Source organism: Oreochromis aureus, linkage group 6, assembly GCF_013358895.1.
Source record: "Oreochromis aureus strain Israel breed Guangdong linkage group 6, ZZ_aureus, whole genome shotgun sequence".
Classification (NCBI taxonomy): Eukaryota; Metazoa; Chordata; class Actinopteri; order Cichliformes; family Cichlidae; genus Oreochromis; species Oreochromis aureus.
The window spans coordinates 9,276,889-9,300,654 of record NC_052947.1 but is presented as its reverse complement, the minus strand read 5'-3'; the positions used below and the strand labels follow the sequence as shown (position 1 = coordinate 9,300,654).

Genomic DNA, 23,766 nt, shown 5'->3' with positions numbered 1-23,766 from the left:
TGTGTCATGGATCTTTGGAAGTGTGAACTCATAAACCTGGAAGGCTTGGGCTTGGTGGAGCCTTTTTGAAGCGTAATTACGTGACTGTCTTCTGTTCTTCATCTACAGAAGCCTCAAGGACAACCTGGCTTATTGTTGATACAGAAAATCGCTGCGTTCCCTTTATATTCAGGGGAGGGTAGACATACTGTAGAAGTAGGAGGTCTAAAAAAAGTCTCTGTGGAAGGTAGGTCATAGCTGCAGTAGCGGGTGGGTTCATCTTTGGACTTAGTTCTGACTGCCAAAAACTGCAGTTGTCAGATGGCCACTTGAGGTTTGTTCCAAAAAGATTGACATAGCTTTAGGATCTGACAATTAAAGCCTCAAACCTGCATCCCTTTTGATGACTGCCAGGTGGAAGGGGGGGGGGGGGTCCTCTGTTTCAAAAAGAACTTGCTATGTATTGATTTTTCTCATATGGCATCATATTGCTCAAGAACTGTCCATCATATTTGGATGTGATGCAACCACCGGTTGCTAGGGAAAATTTGTATTGCCTGACTGGTTTGCAGTGGTTTCTGTAGGTGCTGCACCAAGGTTCACAGTGATTCCTTTGGTTGCCTGGAGTTTTTCATGTTTCATGCAAATATTTGGCAAGTAGTAGCCCAGTGATAATGAAACTTCAAAAAGTGCAACAAAAACTACTAATGGCCCACAAAAAAAAAAGTTGTGTCTGTTGTCTACAGCTCTGAGGCACAGCTTTTACTTTGAAGGCGAAATTTCTCCATGTCATGGTTTCACTGCAGCTCGGAGCTGGACAGTGATTGTGACAATGTGATAGTGATCAAAGCAACCACAAGGAGTTTTTTACCAACTGGTTGAGAAATGCACATTTTTCCCTAGTGATAGGTTGTTCCCAGGGGATCACTGATTGGTCTGTAGGCCCATGTGACACTGGGACCAGTTTGACAGAAACCAGGTTGCATGGATGTGATAAAAACGAAGAACTAAAAGGCTACTTATTTTAAGTGAAAGAAAGATGTTTAGTGCACAATTGACCTCTGAGGGCTTTTATGGAGCACTGGCATACTGAGCCAGGTGTTGAAAACAAGCCACACCACCTCTCCAGTGGCTGCAGATGAGACCTGCCACACAAACAGGCCACAGGTGGAGCGTCACAAATCATTTTCCCTGTCACTGCTATCAGCTTCCAGCAACCACTCACAAACAATTAGGGAATATTCCCGTTTTCCCTCACGACAGGTGGTAGCCTGATGGTCTCGGGCAGGCGTGTGTGACAGGGGCTTTACTCACTTGAAAATACATGCAATAAATGTCACATATTCAAAATGGCAGTGAAGTTCATGTCATGTGGTTATTGGTCACATGTCTGCAAAACCTCAATAGAAGTCTGTGAAAATGGCCCTTGGCTCTCTTGCTCTATGACAACAATAAACATTTCCTGATGAGCACAAGCCTACCTAATAATTACAAGTTGCTGTTTCCTCGGGTCCCATTTGAAAATACCAAGATGACGTCTCTGAGAGCACTCAACTGGAGGATTTACGGAGGAACTAACCAAGGGACATCATTAGATTCATTTTTTATGTATGGTCTATGGTCAGTTCCCCTAGAGTCCCATGTTTAAATTAGTCTTGGGCTGAGTTGATTTTTTTTATAAATATATCTGTATTTTAAACTTCATTTGTGCATGAAGACAACCTTAACTCATAAAATTTCCATAACGACACTTCCTGTCTGTGTGAGGACACTTCCTGTCTGTGTGAGGACACTCGGAAAAAAAATAATTTCCCTAAACAGCCCTTTGAAGTTGTCAAGAGGACAATCCAAAGTTCCAAACTGTGGTTTTGAACTACAATTTATTCACACAAACACACACACGCACACACACCAAGGTACAGTATAACACAAGCTCTTGACTATCCTAGAAAACCATTATTATTACTTAAACAGTATCCCTTCTGTCCTCTATTCAACTTAAATGGAGCATCACGCCTCGGGAATATCACTTAATAATATCATAAGACGTAGTGTGGGCTGGTTCTTATTGCTTCGGGAGACACTTCTTCATTTCCACAGATATTGAAACAGGTTTTTAGAGATCACGGCAAATGTCGAGCTCCCTTTGCTTTCGTGCCTCTCTAGCATGCTCAATCATCTTTCCCTACTAAACACAATCATTTCCTCTCAATGATTAGTATTCATAACAGGTTTGCTCGGCCTGTAATACAGCACAGCAGGACAGATGCTTTTCACCTCCCAAGTATAAGTGAGGTAACTGTGGCACTAACACTCCCCTTCAAAGCGGACACATTTGCAGCAGGTAATAGTGGTCGGCTGTAGGATGTTTATAGCTGTTAGGAACTCTTCAGGGGATCCTCAAATTTTGTGTCACTATAACATTAATACAGTTTCTTTATGGCTTTAATTATTACTGGTGTAAAACACAAGCATTTCTGTGCCTGCAGTTTGTTTGGCAATAGTTTTACATTAACCCTTCGTAATTATAAAGCGCTGATGATTCTCTAATATAATGAAGTATTTAATCCATCCATTCGCTTCCGCTTATCCTTTAAAGTAGTATTTAATACTATAATTAATTCTGGGTCTTTTTTGCAGTACTTAGCAAGAGCATTTACTTTAACTGTGTCTCGTATGGGGCATAAAACTGCAATGCTGCTGCTTTCCCAAGTCGGTGAATAGTGAATGGCAAAAACAGTTCACATTCCTAAAATCAATTATTTTTGATTTGATTAAACTTTATTTATATACCACCAAATCACAACAGCAGTTGCTTCAAGGTGCCTTATATTGTAAGATAAAGACCCATGCAATAATACAAAGGAAACCCCAACAATGAGATCACCCCCTATGAGCAGCAGTTGGTGACAGTGGGACAGAAAAACTCCCTTGTAACAGGAAGAAACCTCTACAGAACCAGACTCAGGGAAGAGCAGCTAGCTGCAGGTAATGGGAGCAAGACAGGACAGAAGAGAGGCAGAGATTAATAATAACTAATGATTACATGCAAAGTGGTGGAAACTCAGTTTGAAAGCACATTAGAAATTGTTTAAATGCCTAAGCACCTGATAAAAAACACATTTATAATGAAACAGAAGAACTTAATATAATCATATTTTGTATGATATCTACTGCTAACAAATTCTGTATAATAAGAATTAAGAAGTTTAATGTAAACTTTCTGTTTTTTTCCTGGTTATTTAGGATATAATATTACAAAATGGGCATACAGACAATTGACAAGTGTAGTTTCCATTTAAGGTAGTGTAAACTAGGTTACTTTTGTAACAACAGTTTGCAGATTTTATAGCATTTTAGACATTTGACAAAAGTTAGAACTTTGTGGTTTCATCTTGTTTTTTTTTTTTACATCCCTCAGTCTTTGATTCAACCCTTTGATGGTTGAAGATTTGGTTTTAGTGTTAAAGTTAAAATAAGGATTGGGTTAACCCAGGGGTGGGCAATCTCAGTCCACGAGGGCCGGTGTCCCTGCAGGTTTTAGATCTCACCTTGGGTCAACACACCTGAATCACATGATTAGTTCGTTACCAGGCCTCTGGAGAACTTCAGGACATGTTGAGGAGCTAATTTAGCCATTTAAATCAGCTGTGTTGGTTCGAGGACACATCTAAAACCTGCAGGGACACCGGCCCTCGTGGACTGAGATTGCCCACCCCTGGGTTAACCAAACAAACACATGTACATGTATTTTGCCACTCCCCCTAAATACAGAGTGGAGCAGTAGTAGTTTCTCCAAAACTACATTTTGTCACAGTGACACAAAACAGCTGATCAACAGAAATTTGTGGATACTGAGAAATGTGGATGAGAAAGTGTATGAAAATAAGCAGAAATTCTTGAGTGCAAGCCTTGACTGATGAATTGTAAATGATGTGGTATTGACGGGCCATTTCTGATTCAATTTCACAGCCAACTGTCATCAGGTTTAATGCAGTGTGTTGAACTTAAAGCAGAGCCTAAGCTGCTGCATTGAAAATCCCCACATGTGCAAAGGTTGAGTAAACACTTGAAGCACTAATTGCTATGTTTGGATACAAACTAATTGACACTTTGATTACCTTAAAATGCCACCATATGTTTACATTTGAGCAAATTATGCTTGCTGTGCTCTTTTACACCTAATAAAAATGCATCAGACATGTTTAATGGTTTGACAGTGATTTCATTAAAACCGATCCATGATCTTGCCCTAACACAACACAGCACATCATATCTGTGGAAGGTATGAGTGCGCTTTGGGACCCGAGGACTTGATTTGAGCTACATTTCACTGCAGTGCTCCTCATCCAAACAAACACTAACACAGAGTTTTGTATGCATGACACAGCCTGAGCACAGGGCGGAGAGTTCCAACTCATATCTTACACCTACTCTGGCTGTTTTTCTGTTTCTGTCGCGCTTTTCCTGCAGATCAGCTTTCTGCCTGTCTGGTGGCTAACTCTCTGAAAAATCTGTTTCCACTTGCTTAACACTTGTAGTTTTTAAAGCCGCTGCTTTCGACGTGCTTTTGCAATTATATTCGTCTCACGCCACAGCAGACCAAGAAAATTGACGCCAGGCACAAATCTGCGCAGGTTTATTATCAGCCAATTGACACACCAAATTATGCCATAATTGTAAAAATATTCTAACACACAATCTTATCATTTGATTTAATTTGAGGTGAACTGACCTCAACCTTGATTTTTCTTCTTTTTTCTTTTTTCGGTCTGTGTGTAGGCTTGAATCTAAGCATGGTTTGTTCTATAGCCTCTAACTGTCCATGACCTAAAAAGCTTACTAATTGCAGGTGAGGGAGGACACAGCAGCTGTTCCCTCAGATCTGCTTCCCTTACAATAATCAGCTACCATGCCTCTGAGCTCATCTGCGTCACCATATCAGAAATTTTTTGGGTTGTTTGTCTTTTATTACATTATCTTCCATTTGAGATGCCATTTGTTAAAATAGCAGTCATTGCATTTGCATTCTAAAATAATTAAGGTAACCTCCAGGCAGTATTGTAAGAATTGTAATATTATATTTGAGATAACCATTAACATTCATAACTTTCCCCCCCATTTTGTTGTACAAAGCAGTCCAACAGATGTTGGACCAGAGTTGCATAAATAGTAAAATGGCCAACAAATAGTAGCTTAAAGTCCTCAGGAAAAAAAACAGTAATTTGTGGCAATGTGGGAAACTGGCAGTCGTCTCATATCACAATAAAATTGCGAGCTCCCAGCCAGTAAAAGTACAATACTGTGGAAAAATCTTAAACCAACCCTGAAACCAAGTCATTTTGTTGTGGAAGCACGCCTGAAAAATAACAGAAACTTGTCAATTCAGCAAAGAGAACGTAGGGTTATCCGTAGTAGTAGGTTCAAGACATTCACTGAGGCCTCATCAGAAATGGTCTCAGTTGAAGGTTAACTGTCAAGGAGCCATTATCAATACCAGTGGAGCAGATCAGGAGAGAGGTACAACAGTGAGTGTCTACAGCCATCTGTAAAACATGGCAAAGGCTCTGTCATGGTTTGGGGCTGCATTTCAGCCATTAGTGTTCAGGATATCGTCAAGATGATTAGAATTATAAATGCAGAAATGTACTGTCAGATGTTGAGCCACCATGCAGTACCATCTGTAAAGTGTCTGACTGGCAGCAGCTTCATTTCTCTCCACAACATAATCCCAAACACACTGCCAGTGCTTTAAAAGCACACCAGGACAGAAAAAAACTCAATGGAAGAGTGTCAGTCAGTCATGGATTGGCCTCTCCAGAGCCTGGACCTCAACATTATTATGAAATCATTGTGCAATCATCTTGACAGAGAACAGAACGAAAGACAGCCAACATCCGTTAAAGAAGCCTAGAGAACTACTCCTGAATTCTACTTAAAGAAAGAAAAAAGAAAAAAATCTTTCTAGACTCTGATGTAAATCTTAGACGGATGTCAACAAAATTTAGCCTCCATGGTGCAAACGCTGTGTGGAAGATTTATGTTCCCTGCACTTCGGTGAGGTCACAAAGTTCAAATTTTGGGATGAAGAAAAATCATTATGTACCTCCGGTCCAGATGGGGGCAGCGTGTTGCTGTTTGAATAGAGCAGAATTGCTACTCCACTCCCTTTACTCTTTCCTCCTTCCCTCCCTCCCTCGCTCGCTCACTGCTCTTCAGTGATCACAGCAGTACTGCAGAGAGACATGCCAGCCACTTTGATCATCACACCGGGGGAGGAGAGAGAGTGGGACGGAGGAAAGACAGGGACAGACAGCGCATGAGACAGACTTTCATGCAACATGCAGGACATCGAGGCTGATGTTTAAGAATTTGAGATTTATTCCAGAGCTCATGGAAATGGCAGGACAGACAGCTGATGAAGAGCTGACAGCAACAGAGAAAAAAAGTGAAAGAAAGAGGGATACTGAAGAGTGCTGTGAATGAGTGACTAAGAAGGCAAAGATGAAGTGAATGAATGAAAGTGACTCTTTAAAAAGTGAATTGGTAAAGACTGTATTTTGAAGAGAAGTACACACAGACAGAGGGCCAAGTGTTGAAACACATTTTGCTCTGAAATGTTTGCAACTTAGAGAAATCTTACATTTCTTTTACAGTATAATCCAACAATACCTATGGTTTTTCTAGCCACTGAGTCACAGTGTATCATGACAAATGGCCACTGCTGTGCTTAAATACAGCATACACCTGAGTTGGCAACTGCAATCTAAATGCCAACATAGACAAATTGTGTGTAATTAGCAGCGTGAAGAGGTGGGGTGTCAAATGGCATGTAACAACTGTACTCAGGAATAAAGAGGTTAAATAGTGTACACTGTATGTAGAAGTGTATCACCTGAGCCACGGTGAGCCAAACTGCCAGGATTGGCTGTTCGGGCTGAACCAGCTTTAACCATTTGGAAGTGTGTCACTCATGGCAGTAGGATCTGATCTACTGCTATATACAGGCTGCAGTTTTCACAACTTTAGGAAGTGGAATGTGTTTCCTACAAGAGCAGAACAATAAATGTAATAAATGTCAGATTTAATTAGCTAATTTTATTTATTTTAGAGTTAGTGGCCTAACAGTTATGTGACGCTCCAGGATTGTCGTGAAGTGGCCATTTGCCCACTTTTGCATGGCTCTGTACCTTATCAAAGAACGTGACATTTAATCAAATGCTTAAACAAATGGTGAATATCAAATCTATTAAGTGTTTTTTAGTCATTTGTGGGAAAGGACACATTTTAGCAATGTCCTTAATTAGCAGTACAGCTAACATCAGTGATGCATCTATAATGTCAGAAGTATGTAAATAACACATCCTTGAACATTAACGTTCTCATCTATCACATACTTAAATACCACATCATGAAAAAACAAAACTTCTGGGCCCATTTTCTTTTTAGCTCTTCTGGCCAAAAGACTCATGCGGTGGCGAGGCATCCATACAAATGTGTTCTTTCATACTTTACCAGAATCACTACTGAAACTTCCACAGAATGATCACCAGTGCTGGGCATAATGTGCTCCAAAGTAACGCATTACTATAGTCCCAATACATTTTTCAGTAATGCAGTAATATAATGTTAGTGCATTACTGTTACTGTACTAAATTTATTAATATTTATTAATTACGTTATGGTTACAGTTATGCATTACAAAGGTTCTTCAGTTATCTACACACCACGGCTACAAGGGAAATAAATCAAACAAAAATGCAGAAACCACTGAAGAATGCTGTATCTGCTTAGTCAGCATGCTAACACAAAGCTAGCCATAAACCCAGAGTGATGATAAAGCTGAGTGCATGCTGACCCCCAGCCCAGCAGCCAGAGCCTGATCTTCAGCAGCAGTCGGGCTTGTAGTCTCTGTTTCTACATGTTCATGTTTCATGTTCATGTTAGATCAGATATAATACAACAAAGACTCATTCAGTTCCCTACGGGGGGTTCAATTTTTATTTGTCATCAGGACTTGATGCATCCAAGTTCAGAATCATTCAGTTTTGGCACCTTGAAAGACATTATGTTTTTTTGTTTTTTTGTTTTAATTTGTCATTTACAACAACACAAAGCAAAACCAAAGAACAAGAAAATGAGATAAAGAAAGAGACTAAGGCTGTGTGAGAGTCCAAAGTAATGGAGGAAATAAAATTAAATGAAAAGGCAAGATAAGATTCTCTTCTGTTAAAAAAAAAAAAGCCTTGATACGTTTTTCAAAGGTTGTTTTTTTTTGTTTCAAGCATGATGAAACCCCACCCCAAATAACCCACTCAAAAAGAAAAACAAGATAAAGAAAAATAGAAATTGACACAGTACTGTAACATTAATTACTACTTTTTTCACTCCCACTGCCCTTACATGGTATCATTGTTCAGTTGTTCAAAACATAGGTTCCTTAAAAGCAGATCGGATGATTTTAGATTAGCATGCATGTAAATTCTTAATTTTTTTTTGGAGTCACTTAGCTTCAGCTCACTCGTAGCCATGTTCTCACATGCACTACTTTGTGTCTTTGGCAGTAGTGACGATTCATTGTCCGTAGTCATCTTCAAGTTTGCAGAGAGACCATCCATTACCCAGAGTTCTCTCTTCACTCCACCCCTGCATGGGGCAAAAGCAAGAGTGGCCAACTCACATCTAGCTGACCCTGAACAAAGATGGCTGCCAGGGCTTTGGCGGAAGGCCAAACGATTTTGTTGTTGTTGTAAAAGAATGTGATAATGTGTCTAACGCTAACCAATACCAGTTTATCATGTAGGCTGAAGCCTTTGCCCGTCAAATGAGCCAGTCACAATGAATCCTCCGTCTTGGTTTAGTTTCCATGACGACTCGGTTTAGTTTCATTGTAGGTTACGTTGTTTCTTTTTTTATTTTTTTCTTGATATTTTTTGCTTCAGGGAAGTCTAGTCATGATTTATTAACATATATGTTCATATATTTATATATAATCAATACATATATTAACTTATGTGTTTTTTCTTGTTTTTTTCTCTTTTTTTTTTGCGGCCTGAAATGCTCCCTGCTAAAATCCCGTACCGCAATGGTTCACAGTATTAATGCGAATAAAGAATGAAATCAAGAAGATACAGTAACTAAAGAAAGGAGTAGGGTTTATAAGGGAATTTAGGGTGCGTGTGTTGGGGGGAGGGGCTTGTGGTATGGTAGTGCGAGGGTTGGTTCATAGGCAGGGCCAAGGGGCCTTTCAATCAGACTGAGGAAGAGTAAAAAATATAAAGTTTGCCTATAAATGGGCAGTTTGGCCCAGCCCACCACTCCACAGTTCCACAGCCCCGAGACAACCATCAACCACCCCAACCCAGCATCATGAATGCCCCCCATCCCCACTTATCTTTCCCCGACCTCCCCCTCAACTCTTTACAAACATGTTCAAAACTTGTTAAACAATGATTCATGGGAAAATCATGCATGTTTCTTTTTTTATGCATTTTTACTCCATTTCCTTTTTATTAAACAGAAACTCTGTGATTATCTGAGGCGCTGTGGAGCTCTCAGAACTTCCCCTCTGTTGCCTACCCCTAACTCCTCAGTCTTTTGGAGCCCTCTTTCTCTTTCTGTCTCCTTAAGCCACAAGCTGTCTTTCCCCCCAGAGTTCCTCTGATTTCTCTTAATGTCTGTGTCATTTTCATACAGGTGTGGTGCGCCGATTGGCGGTGTTGCTATGGCCACCTGAGTCTTTCAGGTCCTTCTGGATGCAGTTGTGGACCTGCAGGAAGTTGTGGTCCCTCTCCGTGGAGTTATAGGTGGCTGTCGGAGTGCCTGTTTGGCCTTTGGGGAGCGTGTACATGGACAGCTCAGTGGAGGGCAGCGTCCCAAAGGCCTTCAGGCCCACTGGCGATGCCTCGCGAGAGTGCGAGGGATCTGTAGAACGGGACGAAGAGCGCGAGCGGCGTCGATAACGGTAGCGGTAGCTTGGGATGCGTGTGATGGCTGCCCCTTGGAGGTAGTCGGCGGCTCGTGCCCCCACACGCAGCTCCCGATGTCGGTCGATGAACATGTGCACAGCCAGCACACCCACCATTTCAGCCATGATGAAGGAGAGGGCGCCAAAGTAGAAGGACCAGCCGTAGGAGTAGCTGTTCTTCTTGGAGTCACTCTTGGAAGGATCCCCAGCATTGGCTGATATGTACACAATGATTCCTATAATGTTGCTCAGGCCTGGGTAAAGAAATGAGGGACGGAGATTAGCTCAAGAGCTAAAATGCAGTCAATCGCAAACAAAGCCACACATTAACCCAAGTATAATGAAATATTCACAGGCATAACATTATGACCACCATCCTAATATTGTGTTGATCCCCCTTATGCTGCCAAAACAGTCCTGACCCATTGAGGCACGGACTCCACAAGACCACTGAAGGTGTGCTGTGGTGTCTGGCACCAAGGTGTTAGCAACAGATCCTTTAAGTCCTGTAAGTTGTGCACCTCAAACTACTCCTGAACCCTCTTTGCCTTGTGGCAGCATGTAATATCATGCTAAAAGAGGAAACAGCCATCAGGGAATACTGTTTCCATGAAAGTGTGTACATGATCTGAAAATGTTGCCCAAAGCATCACACTGCCTCCGCCCACTTGCCTTCTTCTCATAGTGCACTTTAAAGACAAAATGTTCCCTTGCTCCCTAATATATCCTACCCACTAACAGGTGCCACGATGAAGCAATAAGCATCATAATTCACTTCACATGTCAGTGGTCATAATGTTATGTCGGTGTATGCAAAGTAAATATGCAAAAATATATATGTTATAAAATAAGGTCAAATTAAAATCATCATGTGTCATATTTATATTTGTCCTCTTAAGAATCTTACCCTCCTTCACTGTCTGCTCAGACTGACTACATTTTTGTAACTTTTCTCTGTATGGAGGGCACCAAGTACTGTATTTAGGACAGCTGGTACCAGCAGCAGCTGAATCAAGTTCAGCGTGTACAGTAGGGTCCATAAGTTTTTGGACTACGCAGCTTTTGTAGCTTTGCCTCTGTACACCACCACAGGGGATTTCAAATCAAACAGTCAACATGTGATTGAAGTGCAGACGTGCGGCTTTAATTTTAGTAGTTTAACAAAAAGGATCACATTAACTGTTTATGAACTACATCCATTTTTATTCATAGTCGTAGGTCTTTAATACCGAACATTTTCCCTGAGGGGAAAATCAAACCTCTGAAAGCTTAAAATGACTTATTATGATTTGTCATTATTTTGACACATAGTAGTGTTTCACTGAAAGTATAATGATTCAATAGGGAGTCACAGGGCCTAGAATGACATTTATGATTATTATAAGAAAGCAACCTTTTCATATTTAATTGAGGCTTTTATGTTCAATTTGTTTACATTTCAACTGCTATTGTCATCCACCAGGAGAGTGGCCAAATAGCTGTCCTTCACATCTGATGGCTGAAGCAGCTGATGAGTGAGCATGGCAGAGAACCAGAAATATGCCTCAAATAAATTAGTAATTTATCAAATCTATGTGCAACAGCATTAATATGAGTAGAATCAGTGAAACCTGAAAGAAGGCATATTCCCAAAAGTGCAGGATTTTTGTCCAAACTGGGGCGGGTTCACTTCTATTTCTTATGTCTTATTTGAATGTTTTCATCTGTGCCTCTGTATTTTACCCTCCTCTATCTTCCCCCAGCCTCCAATGAGCTTCAACTCACATCCTTTGTCAGGCTATCTGTTATCTCCCTTTCTGTATTTTCAACATCATACAACAGGATTCTGGGTGTGTGTAGCCAGAAATAGACACAGACATGGACAGACAGCCAGAGAGACAAAAAGACGGATACAAAGCTAAACGGTGAAAACAATTCTGCACAAAGACATAGAGCAGCAGTCCGAGGTGTGAGGACTTTGTAGGCCTGATTGAGATGGATCAGAGAAAAAGTATCAGGGACACCTTATTTTTAGAGTGTAATCCCAGTGGCCTCCTCTTAGCCTAGCAACAGGGCGAGAGAGTCAGACGCAGACAGCGAGAAAGAGAGAGAGAGAAACAGAATTGCATCTCTCACTTCTGACTTGGAGGGGAACTAGTTATCTAGTGCAGCACAGTAGGCCATGGCCTAGAACCATGCACACACACACACACAGAAAAATTCTGTGGCAAAATGGCAACTTGCACTATCTTTGTCTTGTGTCGGATGCAGTGCTGTATAACGCAGTGCAACTGGACTCTAGAGCAGTGCAGACATGTTCTCTGGAGTGACGAATCACACTTCTCCGTCTGGCATTCTGATGGACGAGCATTGGTTTGGCAGTTGTCAGGAGAACGGTACTTATCTGACTGCATTGTGCCAAGTGCAAAGTTTGGTGGAGGGGGGATTATGGTGTTGGGGGTTGGGCTCTGTCCCTTAGTTCCAATGAAAGGAACTCTTAATGCCTCAGCATATCAAGACATTTTGGACAATTTAATTCTGCCAACTTCATGGGAAAGTGTGAAGTAGTCGGACACGAATGTCAAGGAATGTGGTAGGGAAGCAGACTAGGCAGGCATTTCAGATTTCCAAGGTGAGCAATTTATTTACAGTGAACTTAATATAATGTAACTTAACAAAACTTCCCCCCGCATGGCATGGCATGGCATGGCATGGCATGGCATGGCATGGCATGGCATGGCATGGCATGGCATGGCATGGCATGGCATGGCATGGCATGGCATGGCATGGCATGGCATGGCATGGCATGGCATGGCTCTGGTGACACAGCTCACCTCTCCTCTCTCTTGCATTGGGTAGAGACTAGCTTTAAATAGGGCCATTAATTTCCCTCCAATTGCCCAGCTAGTACCACTCACTCAACTGAGGGATGTAAAACTCTACACAAATGATTTAAAAACACAAAACCTCTACACACTTCTAATATGCACATTTACACAACTAAATGGCAATATTAACAAAAGGAAAAACATTCAACAAATTCCTTTAAGCCTTAACACAAACAAAAGGAAGCATCTTTATGGAAAAAGAAACCCCTCCACTTGGTTTGACCCGCTGATGTCATGTGTGACATCATCAGGATTTTAAAATGAGGAAATGCCAGGCGGGCGTTTCCCCACACCTGACCCTCATGAAAACTGAAAAGACAAACAAAGTAAGTATGAACAAATGACTTAATCTGTAACATAATAAAATATAAAGAAACATAACTTAGTATTTGTCTTAATTTGCAGAATGTTTGATTTGCCGGCAACAGAACGCTTACACAAACAAACCCGGGATAGTGAGTGAAGCAATGTTACTTGACAAATAGCAAATCATAGCAAATACATAGAAACAGAATAATGTGTACAATGTGCAAAATAAAGTAAACACATATGGGACAAATGGAGAGCTTTACAACTGCTCCTCCACTTTGTCACAAAAGTTTGAGGACGACCCCTTTCTGTTCTAATATGACTGCACGTCAGTACACAAAGCAAGGTCCATGAATAAGCAAATTTGGTGTGGAAGAACTTGACTGGCCTGGCCTCAACCCAACAGAACACCTTTGGGATGATTTAGAGCTTAGACTGTGAGCCAGGGCTTCTTTTCCCACATCAATGTCTGACCTCACAAATGTTACGTTTGTCACACTTAATTGTTTCAGATCATTAAACAAATTTAAACAGAAGTTTCTAAATGAAGTTGTTTATTATTAGGAGGGAAAAAATCCAAACCTACTTGGCCCTGTGTGAAAAAGTGATTGCCCCCTAAACCTAATAACTGGTTGGTCCACTCTAAGCAGCAACAACTGCAATCAAGCATTTGTGATCACAGGCAATGAATCTTATACACCCCTGAGGAGGAATTTCGGCCCACTCATCTTTGCAGAATTGTTGTAATTCAGCCACATTGGAGGGTTTTCAAGCATAAACCGCCTTTTTAAGGTCATGCCACAGCATCTCAATCTAATTCAGGTAAGGACAAGGCCACTCCTAAGTCTTCCTATTGTTTTTCTTAAGCCATTCAGAGGTGGACTAGCCCGTGTGTTTTCACTTTCAATCACTTTCCTAGTAGTAAAGTAAATCACACCACTGTATATCTATATCTAGAAATCTATTATTTTTCACAGTGGTGCCATAAAATCATCAATTCCAACAGAAACTTTTCTTAATATTTGCTTAATACGCTCCCCTTCCTTTTTCTCCCAGTATATCAGTATCGTTTTTAACTTACGCTGGCTCTTTGGTCAGCTTCACTTTCATCTGCCTTTTCATACATCCACAAAGATTTTACCACCTCTAACTTGCTTCTTCTTTACGTTTACCTCCATCTGCTCACCCACTTTGACTGTTTTATCTCCTGGTAAGTCTGCCTGTTTTCCTATTTCCCTTAATACCTGCAGAGACGAAGAGGATGCCGGCGCTGAGGATGATGTTGTGCCGTGACTTGTAGAACTCGCTTGCGGCGATGCACAGCCCCCCCATGAAGAGCAGGATCACACTCAGGATGGGGAAGATACTGGAGGCTCGTACAGCACCTGCACACATGCATCAAGGCAAAAAATAGTTACCATAATTGTCATCGGTGGACACGCTGACATTAGTTCCTTGTATGGCACGAGATATAAGCAAATACAAATCTTTTAACCAGAAGCTAACAAAGTATGAAAGGTTTTAGAGAAATAGCTGCTTTCATGCTTTGCTTTGGGGCTATTAAACCTCAAACAATGATAGTCAGCAACAGAAAATTCCCATTTGTAAAGGTAATCTGAATTTCTGCACTCTTTCAGTAGCAATGCTGCACTTGATAGCACAACAGGAAATACTTTTAACAACTTAAACCCTGTTTTTTTTAATGTAATAAAAACTTCATCTAGATCTTGTGTTCTTCTGTGACTTTTTTTAAAACACTTCTACACCCACAGTGGAAGACAGCGACTTCCAGTGTGGAAGGGGTTAAGCACCATATCTGCTATCATCCTGTTTTGGTATGATGACTTTGAAAACAATTATGCTTAAAGCGGTGTACACCATTTGCTTGCACAAATTTCAGCAGTAGGCCGAATTACCACTTTGGAGTGCCTCGGTAAAACTAATCCTTGATAAGATCCTTAAGAGGGGTCTTTTATTGCCCTTTATATAATATTATTGTTATTACTTTGTTTACTTCCTTGCCGCTTTTCCTCCTTTTCTATCTGTATCAGATCCTCCAATGGGCATTGTGTCGGTCTCCCTCCATGAAACCCCTCGTCATCCCTTTATCGCCCCATCTCTCTGTATGTGTCTGTCCTCATCATCTGTCTGTTTGCCATCTGCGTTGCTGATTTCCTGATCGGCCTCAGGGTTGTCATGGCATTGCCGTGGTCATGGAGCCGGTTTCTGAGGCGACCAGTGTCACGGTTCTGAAATTTTGATTGTATTTCAGCAACTTCATTCAGGTTATTTCCGTTTCCCTTGCAGAAAGTGTCATAATATTCTAAGCTCTGATTTTCAGTGAACACCATCTAGCATTAAAATCCAGATGTGCACGACTCTGTGAAGCAAAAAAATATTCATATGCTTCTTGTGAAACTATTAACTAAAGTGTTTATTGTAAACAGCTGCAATTTTGCAGACCTTTGACCTGACTTTACATCCTATGTCTCATGACATTATGGTCACAAAGCAAAGGCAAAACAATGCTGGCTGTAATAAACCAGAGTTTGCCTCCATTGCTTTGCTCGAAGGTCCTTCAAATGAACAAAGAGCAGGTCTTGTCCCTGGTATTGTTTCTAATGTCAGTAGCTCCCATATTGGTTTTCTTTTCCCTCCCTCATTTTGTTTTTAATCCTGCATTTCTCTCTCCCTCCAACTCTCTATTATAGCTGCTCTCTGACCGTTTCATCCACTGAAGCAGATCAAATATTAAGGTGACCTCAGAGTTGGAACTGCACCAAGATTCCCCTCCTCTTCCTCCTACTCTTCTCCCTCCTATTTGTTTTAACCCCATCACCTCTTCTTCATGTGCTGTCAGTGCAAATCGTCTTCAAGGTGGAAATCCTTCATACCAGGTGCACACTGTACGTACACAAAGACACACACATATTCAAAGAATAGGCAAAGTTGCCTTCTGTCATATTCACTCACATCACGTAAACATGACTTCAGAGGACGTTACACTGAGCTGCACTCCTGGGGAATCAGTCCAGCTTGAACCATAACTACTGCTTGCCCAAGACCCCAGTCACACAGACCTAGAGACAGGTGGTGATAACCTCCCACCCACTGGTTGCTAGGGAACAAAATGAGTATTCCCTGACTGGTCATGAGTGGTTTCTGGGTGTCACTCTGAAATCAACTGCTAAAGCCCGAATCTTGCAGGCCTACAGATCAGTGACCTGCTGATAATGACCGGTTACTAGGGAAAAATATATATTCTCCAACCAGTTGGCAAGTGGTTGCTGGAGGTTGCTGATAGTCACTAGGAGAAATTTGTCAAAGAACTATACAGTTCTGCACTGATAATTATAATAGCTTTGGTCACTAAGACATTGCCACGACTGCAACGATGTGTCTGTAGACACAAACAACTATTCGATAAGCGACAATGCAACTTTAAAAACGCATGAAACAGAGAATTTTTGCCTTCAAAGTAAAATCTGTGCCTCTAAAAGAGTTAGGCTGCATTTGCAAACAAGTTGGCATCTTTCATGCAAACTATGGTCGCCTGCAGCAATCTCTTAGCAGCACTCAGCGGCAACCAAGAAACATCTGCCAATTGATTTGGCAATATGCATTTTTCCATAGTGAATGGATGCTGCTAGGGAGTTGCCAGCCATAAACCTTCCTAGTAAGGGTTATGGCTGCGTCACTGTAATCTTTACAGTGACGTAACACAACAGGAGTAATACCCATACCACACACACACTTGTTGGCACAATGCATTCCCCTAGCTCCTCGGTCACCGATAGAGGGACCAGACCACAATCCGGATTCCGACATAGACCTATTGCTAGATTTTGACAGACTGTTTCTATTTAACTCTGCAAAACTTTTCCCATCTTTACAGTAGGGTTATTTTAATCTGTTCAGCCTTTTCTTTGTCTTTACAGGAGTCAGTATATGTACAAATCATTCAGAGCACATGTGAAAACAGACTACTGCAAGAAGCTGAGTTGCAGAAGTCCAAAGACAGAAGAACCCACCACTAAAGAAAACAACAAGCAGCAGAGATTTGTTTGGGCCAAGAATCAAAAGAAATGGACATTAGACCAGTGGAAATCTGTGCTTTGGTCTGATGAGTCCATATTTGAGATCTTTGGCTCCACCCGCCGTGAATGGATGGTCTCTACATGCATGGTTCCCACTGTGAAGCGTGGAGGGGGAGGTGTGATGGTGTGGGGGTGCTTTGCTGGTGACAGTGTTTGGGATTTATTCAAAACTGTACCAGCATGGCTACTATAACATCCTGCACCGACATGCCATCTGGTTTGAGTGTATTACTTATTTTCTTTGAAAAAATGGTACATGCTGATTCCAAGTCTTTCTGTAACTTTCCACAAGTGGTCCTCGGCTTTTGGAAAAGTCTTCTGATAATTCTTTTCACTCCTGTGTCTGAAATCTTGTAGAGAGCACCTGGAACCTTCGGTAGTTTAGAAATCCTTCTGTAACCAATGCCATCAGTATGTTTTACTACAATAAAGTTGTGAAGGTCTTGAGAGAGCTTACTGGTTTTACCCGTCATGACACGAGACACCATTTTATAGGCCCTCAGATGGGACTGAACCAGCTGATATTAATTTGGTCTAAGTGGCAGGATTGATTTCTAATTACTGATAGATTTCAGGTGGTGTCATGACTTCCACGCCTGCTTGTTCAATACTTTTTCTGTTTGTCATTTCTCATTATTAAAATAAATGGCTGCACTTTGTTATCAGATTGGCAGTTTGCTAAGCTACTACCCAGCTAGTTTAGCTAGCACTATCAAACCTGTCAGGTTTGGCATTGTGGCATACAGCATACTTTACAATGACACAAGTGGTTATGTAAATTCTGACACAATGGATTCAGAGAGAAGTATGACTTCTTGGTTTTACCTGGTGAGCAAAATATGACAACACTCTGACAACATTTTTACATTTTCCAGTTGACTTGAGTGAAAGTAGAAAAGATTTTTTTTTTTGTATTTTATCACTATGGCTGATTTCATGTTAATTTGTGCCATAAAAAAGTGAATAATCAGAATCAAGAGAGAAAGAGAGCAAGAGCAGGAGTGGGTTTCATAGATAAGGAAGAAAAGAAACAAAGTTGCAGTAAGCATGCTGTGGCACTGCAGGTTTTTTTAACATACACTGCATGTATAATTATAGGATTCAAGGAGAATAAGGGGCTAAATAGGGAAAGGAAAAGAAAAAGAAATAAAGAGAGCAAGAGAGGGAAAAGAAGAGAAGAGAGGAGAAGTGCAAAGACTGCAGGCTTTCACTTCTCTGTGAAGCTGCTTTGCCTCCAGCGATCCCTCTCCCTCTGTTTCCCTCCCTGCACCTACACTTTAAGCAGAAGGCAGGGAGTTAAAAAAGGAGAATTTTTAAATGCGCTGGCCTCCAGGCGCACCCTGCCACCAAGCACATCATGGCACAGAGACAGACAGAGAGAGCTGAATTGAGAGTGAATGAGTTTTAGTGTCAGCAGTGTGAGGAGACATATACAGTATGGTTTAGTTTCTTTGTTAAACAAGGAAACTTTTTCCCACCTGTTGTGATTTGATCTATCTCGAGGCCACCGTTTCTTATCAAAGTACGCCAAACATACCATAAGTCAAACAGAACACCATAGAGTCCAACTTTCCAGAAATGTCTTATTTATCTGTACCCCCTTATACATGCCAAAGGAGTTCGTGGCTGTCTCAGCTCATAATTGGACGAGAGGCAGTGTACACCCTGAACAGAGCACCTGTGTGCTAATTATCAGCATGAAATTGGTTCGTAATATTGTTTCTACGTTCCCCCGTTGAACTATGCAACACTATTGGTTTAGTGGTTCGAAATTAGAAGAGAGTAAGGCTTTGCATTATTGCACGGAGAAACAATCATTCGGAGGAGGAAGTAGAGAATGGCGATGATCATACTATTGCTATTGATGCTCCTATACTACACATCAGTCCAGCAATTGTCAGCTGTGTAAAAATTTCATCTCACTAAACGTGCTAAAAGCTGCATCATATAAGATTTTTTCTCCAGTTTGGATTTCTCATCTGTGCATATGAGCAAAGTTAAGCAACACTTTTTGAGACATTAGGTCATTCCTACATCCACACCAGTACAATATGTACTGAGGACTATAATTCAGATTTAATACACAATCAGATGGCAGAGCAGGCACACAGACATACACACAAACCAACACATTCGCCTCGCTGCTTTCAAACAGCGTTTCTTTTTCTATGTATTACACTTTCATCTTCCATTCATTTCTCCAATTGCTTGGCTGGTTCTGCTGCAGTGGTGTGTGTGTGTTTGTGTGTGTGTATGAGTGTGTGTTTGTGTGTGTGTCTCTGGCTGACTTATGGTTTCATTAGCTGCAGCAGAGGAGAGGCTTGTAATTGTGGCTGAATTATAGAGATGGGGGTGGACACCACCATGGGAGCTCCTTGGGTTCACACACACACACACACACACACACACACACACACACACACACACACACACACACACACACACACACACACACACACAGAGTTGTGTTATGTGTGTACACATAATCTACAGTTACAGTACAGTTGAACCCCCCCCACCCACACCCCAATTACTTTCTCTCTCTCACACACACACACACACACACACATACACACACACACACACACACATTAGCTCAGCAAGCTACAAAGTGAACACACTCATCGATCAGCCCACCACCTACTCACTCGCTCATTCTCCTCAAGTGGGGTGTTTCCCATACACACCGTACACTAACCGTGCTGGAACAATCTGCTCACTCTTTCTGTCTCCCACACACACACACACACACACACACACACACACACACACACACACACACACAACTTCGCCCACGTGGGAGAGCCCAGCAGCAAAGAACATGTGGTAGTGGGAACTCAGCAAAACAGCTTCAGGGGAATAACTATCTGTGTGTGTGCATGTGCGTGTGTGCGTCCATGCAGGGCTGACAAACGAATCATTTTTAGGAAACAAACTGCTTTTATTTAAATGGAGGAAGAAGAACAGAATAATGAAAACAAACACCACCCTGCAGATGTGTGTTTGCACGTGTCTGTGTGAGTGGGAGCACGTGTTTGTGTGTGTGTTTGTGTGTGTGTTTGTGTGTGTGTGTGTGTGTGTGTGTGTGTGTGTGCTACACGCACACAGGGGGAGCTTGCGCAGCCTGCCAGTCATTATCATGCCGTATTACTCATGTAAATCGTGATATGCCTCCATGTCACAACTCGACCGCCAAAAATAGCTGCAGTGACATCGGTGGGCCTGATGACATCATCAGCGGGTGACGTCACATGTCTCCTAGCATCCCGATTCAAAGTATTAGCGTTATGTATACGCGTTCAACGTTCTAATTATAGGAGCTAAAAGGGTTTTCAGTACAAATTAGGACTCTGAAGGTGTGTGCCCTCTGAACCAAATTTTAGACCTGACTAGTGAGGACATATTTTCAAAGTCAGTATATTTTGGCTGATCCTCACTTGTTCACTTTTTTATGCTTTAAAAATTAGTTAAAGGTCATAAGTGTAAAATAACTATATAAATTTTATCTTAAATACTCTATTTTGCAAAACAGGATTTGTTTGGGCTGTTTTATATTAATCTTCTTCTGCATTATAATTATTTATGCCTTTAGACATAAATAAAAGCTCCACAGAATTTAGCTGCGCCTCACCCAGCACATTAATGTATTAAAGTGAGCTACATCACAACATGAGTGCTTTTTTGTATATGACACATTTTTCTAATCAACAGTTTTACTTGCAGTATTAATTAAGAGCAATAACATATAGTTTCTCCTCATACTGTAAATTCTAAAATTTGAATTAGGTGTGCTGGGAGGTTTGTGGTGTAGGATTTACAGACTGCAGTTCTGCATGGATGGCTAGAGGGCGTGAGTCCACGTAAAAGCTTCTGTCAAAATCAGTTGAGCTGAGTGTGTTAGAGTAAGAGCCAATGTGTTTTCAATTAGCCAAAATACTAATCTTAGTAACAGTACCTACTATACTGACCCCAGTTGCTGAAGACGATGTCTTATATCTTCCAGTTTAACTCATTTTGTCCACTACAGAGGATAAAATAAAGAGGCTATTTTAGATTTTCTGTTTGTGATGCTAATTTTTGATGCAAATGGTTATATTGATCCAGTTAAACAGCTTACATTATATTTTACAAAATAAATTGTACAGTTAGCTGGCTGAATTCAGATTAATTCAGCTTATATTTATGTAGCACCAAATCACGGCAACCATCACCTCAAAGTGTCATATATTGTAAGGTAAAGACCCTGAATTGATTTAGCTGCATGAACACCACTGCTCTAATAGTGTTAGCTAGCTGGCATTACCTGTTTTTCTGTGCTAAGCTAGGCAGCTGCAGAGTAGCTACTCTGAAACCGACTGCTATAAACGATGTTGTTATTATTGAGAACAAAATCTGCTGGCAACGCCTTGTAAAGTGTATTGTTTTTGACAAAGCCAGTCACTGCCCAGGTCTCATTAGTTTAATATATACTGGTGGGAACCCTCTAATTCCTGGCCAGTTTGTCGACTTCTAAAAATCTTCCTGATTTGTGCATATCAGGAGTCACAATCTTACGCAATACCAGTAAAAACTGACACTTTCATATGTTATTGTTTGCTTTATCTGTAGGTTCCATAACTCCACTACTAGTGCTTAGTTAAGGTTAGGCAGTGGTTGTAATGGTTGAGGTTAATGTCTCAGGAGTGTGCATTTAGTGAAGGTTCTTATAAATGCACACAAATGTGTTTTTGGTTGTGTGTGTGTGTGTGTGTGTGTGTGTGTGTGTGTGTGTGTGTGTGTGTGTGTGTGTGTAACTCTGCCTTGTTCAAGCCAGTTAGGGCCAGTGCTGAGCTGTTAGCCATATCTAATCCCATTCATCGGCTCCATGCATGACACAGCACACATAAACACTTCAAAAGCTTGCACATACACTGTGTCTCTCGTACACACACACACACACACACACACACACACACACACACACACACACACACACACACACACACACACACTTTGTGTTGTATGCTTCACAGCCTTTCCCTTTTTACTCTTTCCAACTCTGCAAACACACAGCAGCTGTAGTAGCCTATGCGAAATCTGTGAATTATAGACTTCATATGTGTCAAATTAAAGCCTCAATACACATAACTCATATGTTATCCAAGTCAAAACATTCACTGTAACATGTCCACAAAGGCACATCAGTACACAAATAGCCACGCACCGTGGGCTTCGGATTTCCTCCGTTTTAAAGCCAAAATGGGATCAATTATGTAACAATTTCAGGAAATATATATATATATAGCTTTTTTTTTCTTTGTCTTGTTTTTGGATATAGTGAATGCACATTAATCCACCTTGATGGCACCAAGAAACATGCTGTCACCTAAATCTGTTATCCAATAAATGCAAGCTCAGGTTTCAAGGACACTGTGAGTTCATGTGCAATAATAGCAGACAGTGCTAGACATATTATGGACAGTAGGCTATACATCAAAACGGTTTTATATAGGACATAACAAGCGTCTCAGCAAGCCGAGGTGAAATTATATGTCCTTGTATAATATTTGTTTTTAAGCGAGCCACAAGTTCTGATTTTGTCTGGTGTATATTTTTTATAAAATAAATTATAAAAGTCTAAGTTCTGACCAAGAAGGCGGCTGTGATTGCCTTCATGGTTTCTGCACAGCATGAAACAGACCAAGGAAAACCCCAAAGTCTTCATGCATAAGTTAATTTTTTCAAATTGAGAGATCTGAAGGAAAGGAGACGGCAGTAAAATTTTCCAGGAAACAGAAAATGCAGTTGAGTCACACAGAGAGAGATTTCTGCATCGACAGTGGAGCTCTCTGGTTTAGATGGGTACATCGGCAAGGTAAATCGTCAGCTCTGTCCTCTATATTATCCAAACTGAAGAATTTTGGTGGCAGATCTGTCCTCTCTCTCTGTGGCTGATAGTACAACTGCTGCAGGACGAAGGCTGACTGCTTGCTCTTACATAACCACATGTACAAATTCACCCAGTGAGAGGAGGGGGGGAGGGTGAAACAGCTCAGAGAGCAAGAGACTGAGGGAGAGAGACAGAAAATGCCCTTGGGCAGAGAGAGAGGGAGACAGAGAAAAGGAGAAACAGTGTGTGAAAAGAATCTCTAACAAATAAAGGAATCTATGTATGCACGTGTGTGTCGGTATCCGTTCACCTGATATACTGCAAATTTTGACAGTGTTTTTCTCCGGTTTGCTGGAGCCGTGCTCATGTGTTGCCTAAAAGCTGTTTTCTATTGCACACAGGCACCTATGGGGCATCCCAGGCAAAACTTTACTACATAGCAATGCATGAAAATGTTTGAAACCATAGTGCCTGCAAACCCGAGGTTCTTATGCTGCAGTCACACTCGGGAAAACAGTGATTGGAAACTGCAGCATGACCGGAATTATTACGACTGTGTGGAATGAAATTTCAATTTCATTTCTTCTTAAATAGCTGCTTTGGAGATGGGGATCAGGTCAGCCACCATTCACCGTCAGTTTCCGGACATCTTCGAAGCCACTCTGGTGCATCGAGATG

General features: G+C 41.2%; 1 protein-coding gene across 1 annotated transcript in view; it reads right to left on the bottom strand.

Moving 5' to 3' along the window:
• Positions 1-7,971: 7,971 nt before the first annotated feature.
• The window catches only part of LOC116329151 (voltage-dependent calcium channel gamma-2 subunit-like), a 67,348-nt gene continuing 51,553 nt past the window's right edge, over positions 7,972-23,766 (bottom strand). Inside the window, exons 3-4 of the mRNA XM_031751124.2 lie at positions 14,367-14,507; positions 7,972-10,200 (exon numbers count right to left, since the gene is read on the bottom strand). Coding sequence (XP_031606984.1) covers positions 9,668-10,200; positions 14,367-14,507 — 674 coding nt within the window. The 3' untranslated portion in view covers positions 7,972-9,667. The remainder of the gene's footprint in view (positions 10,201-14,366; positions 14,508-23,766) is intronic.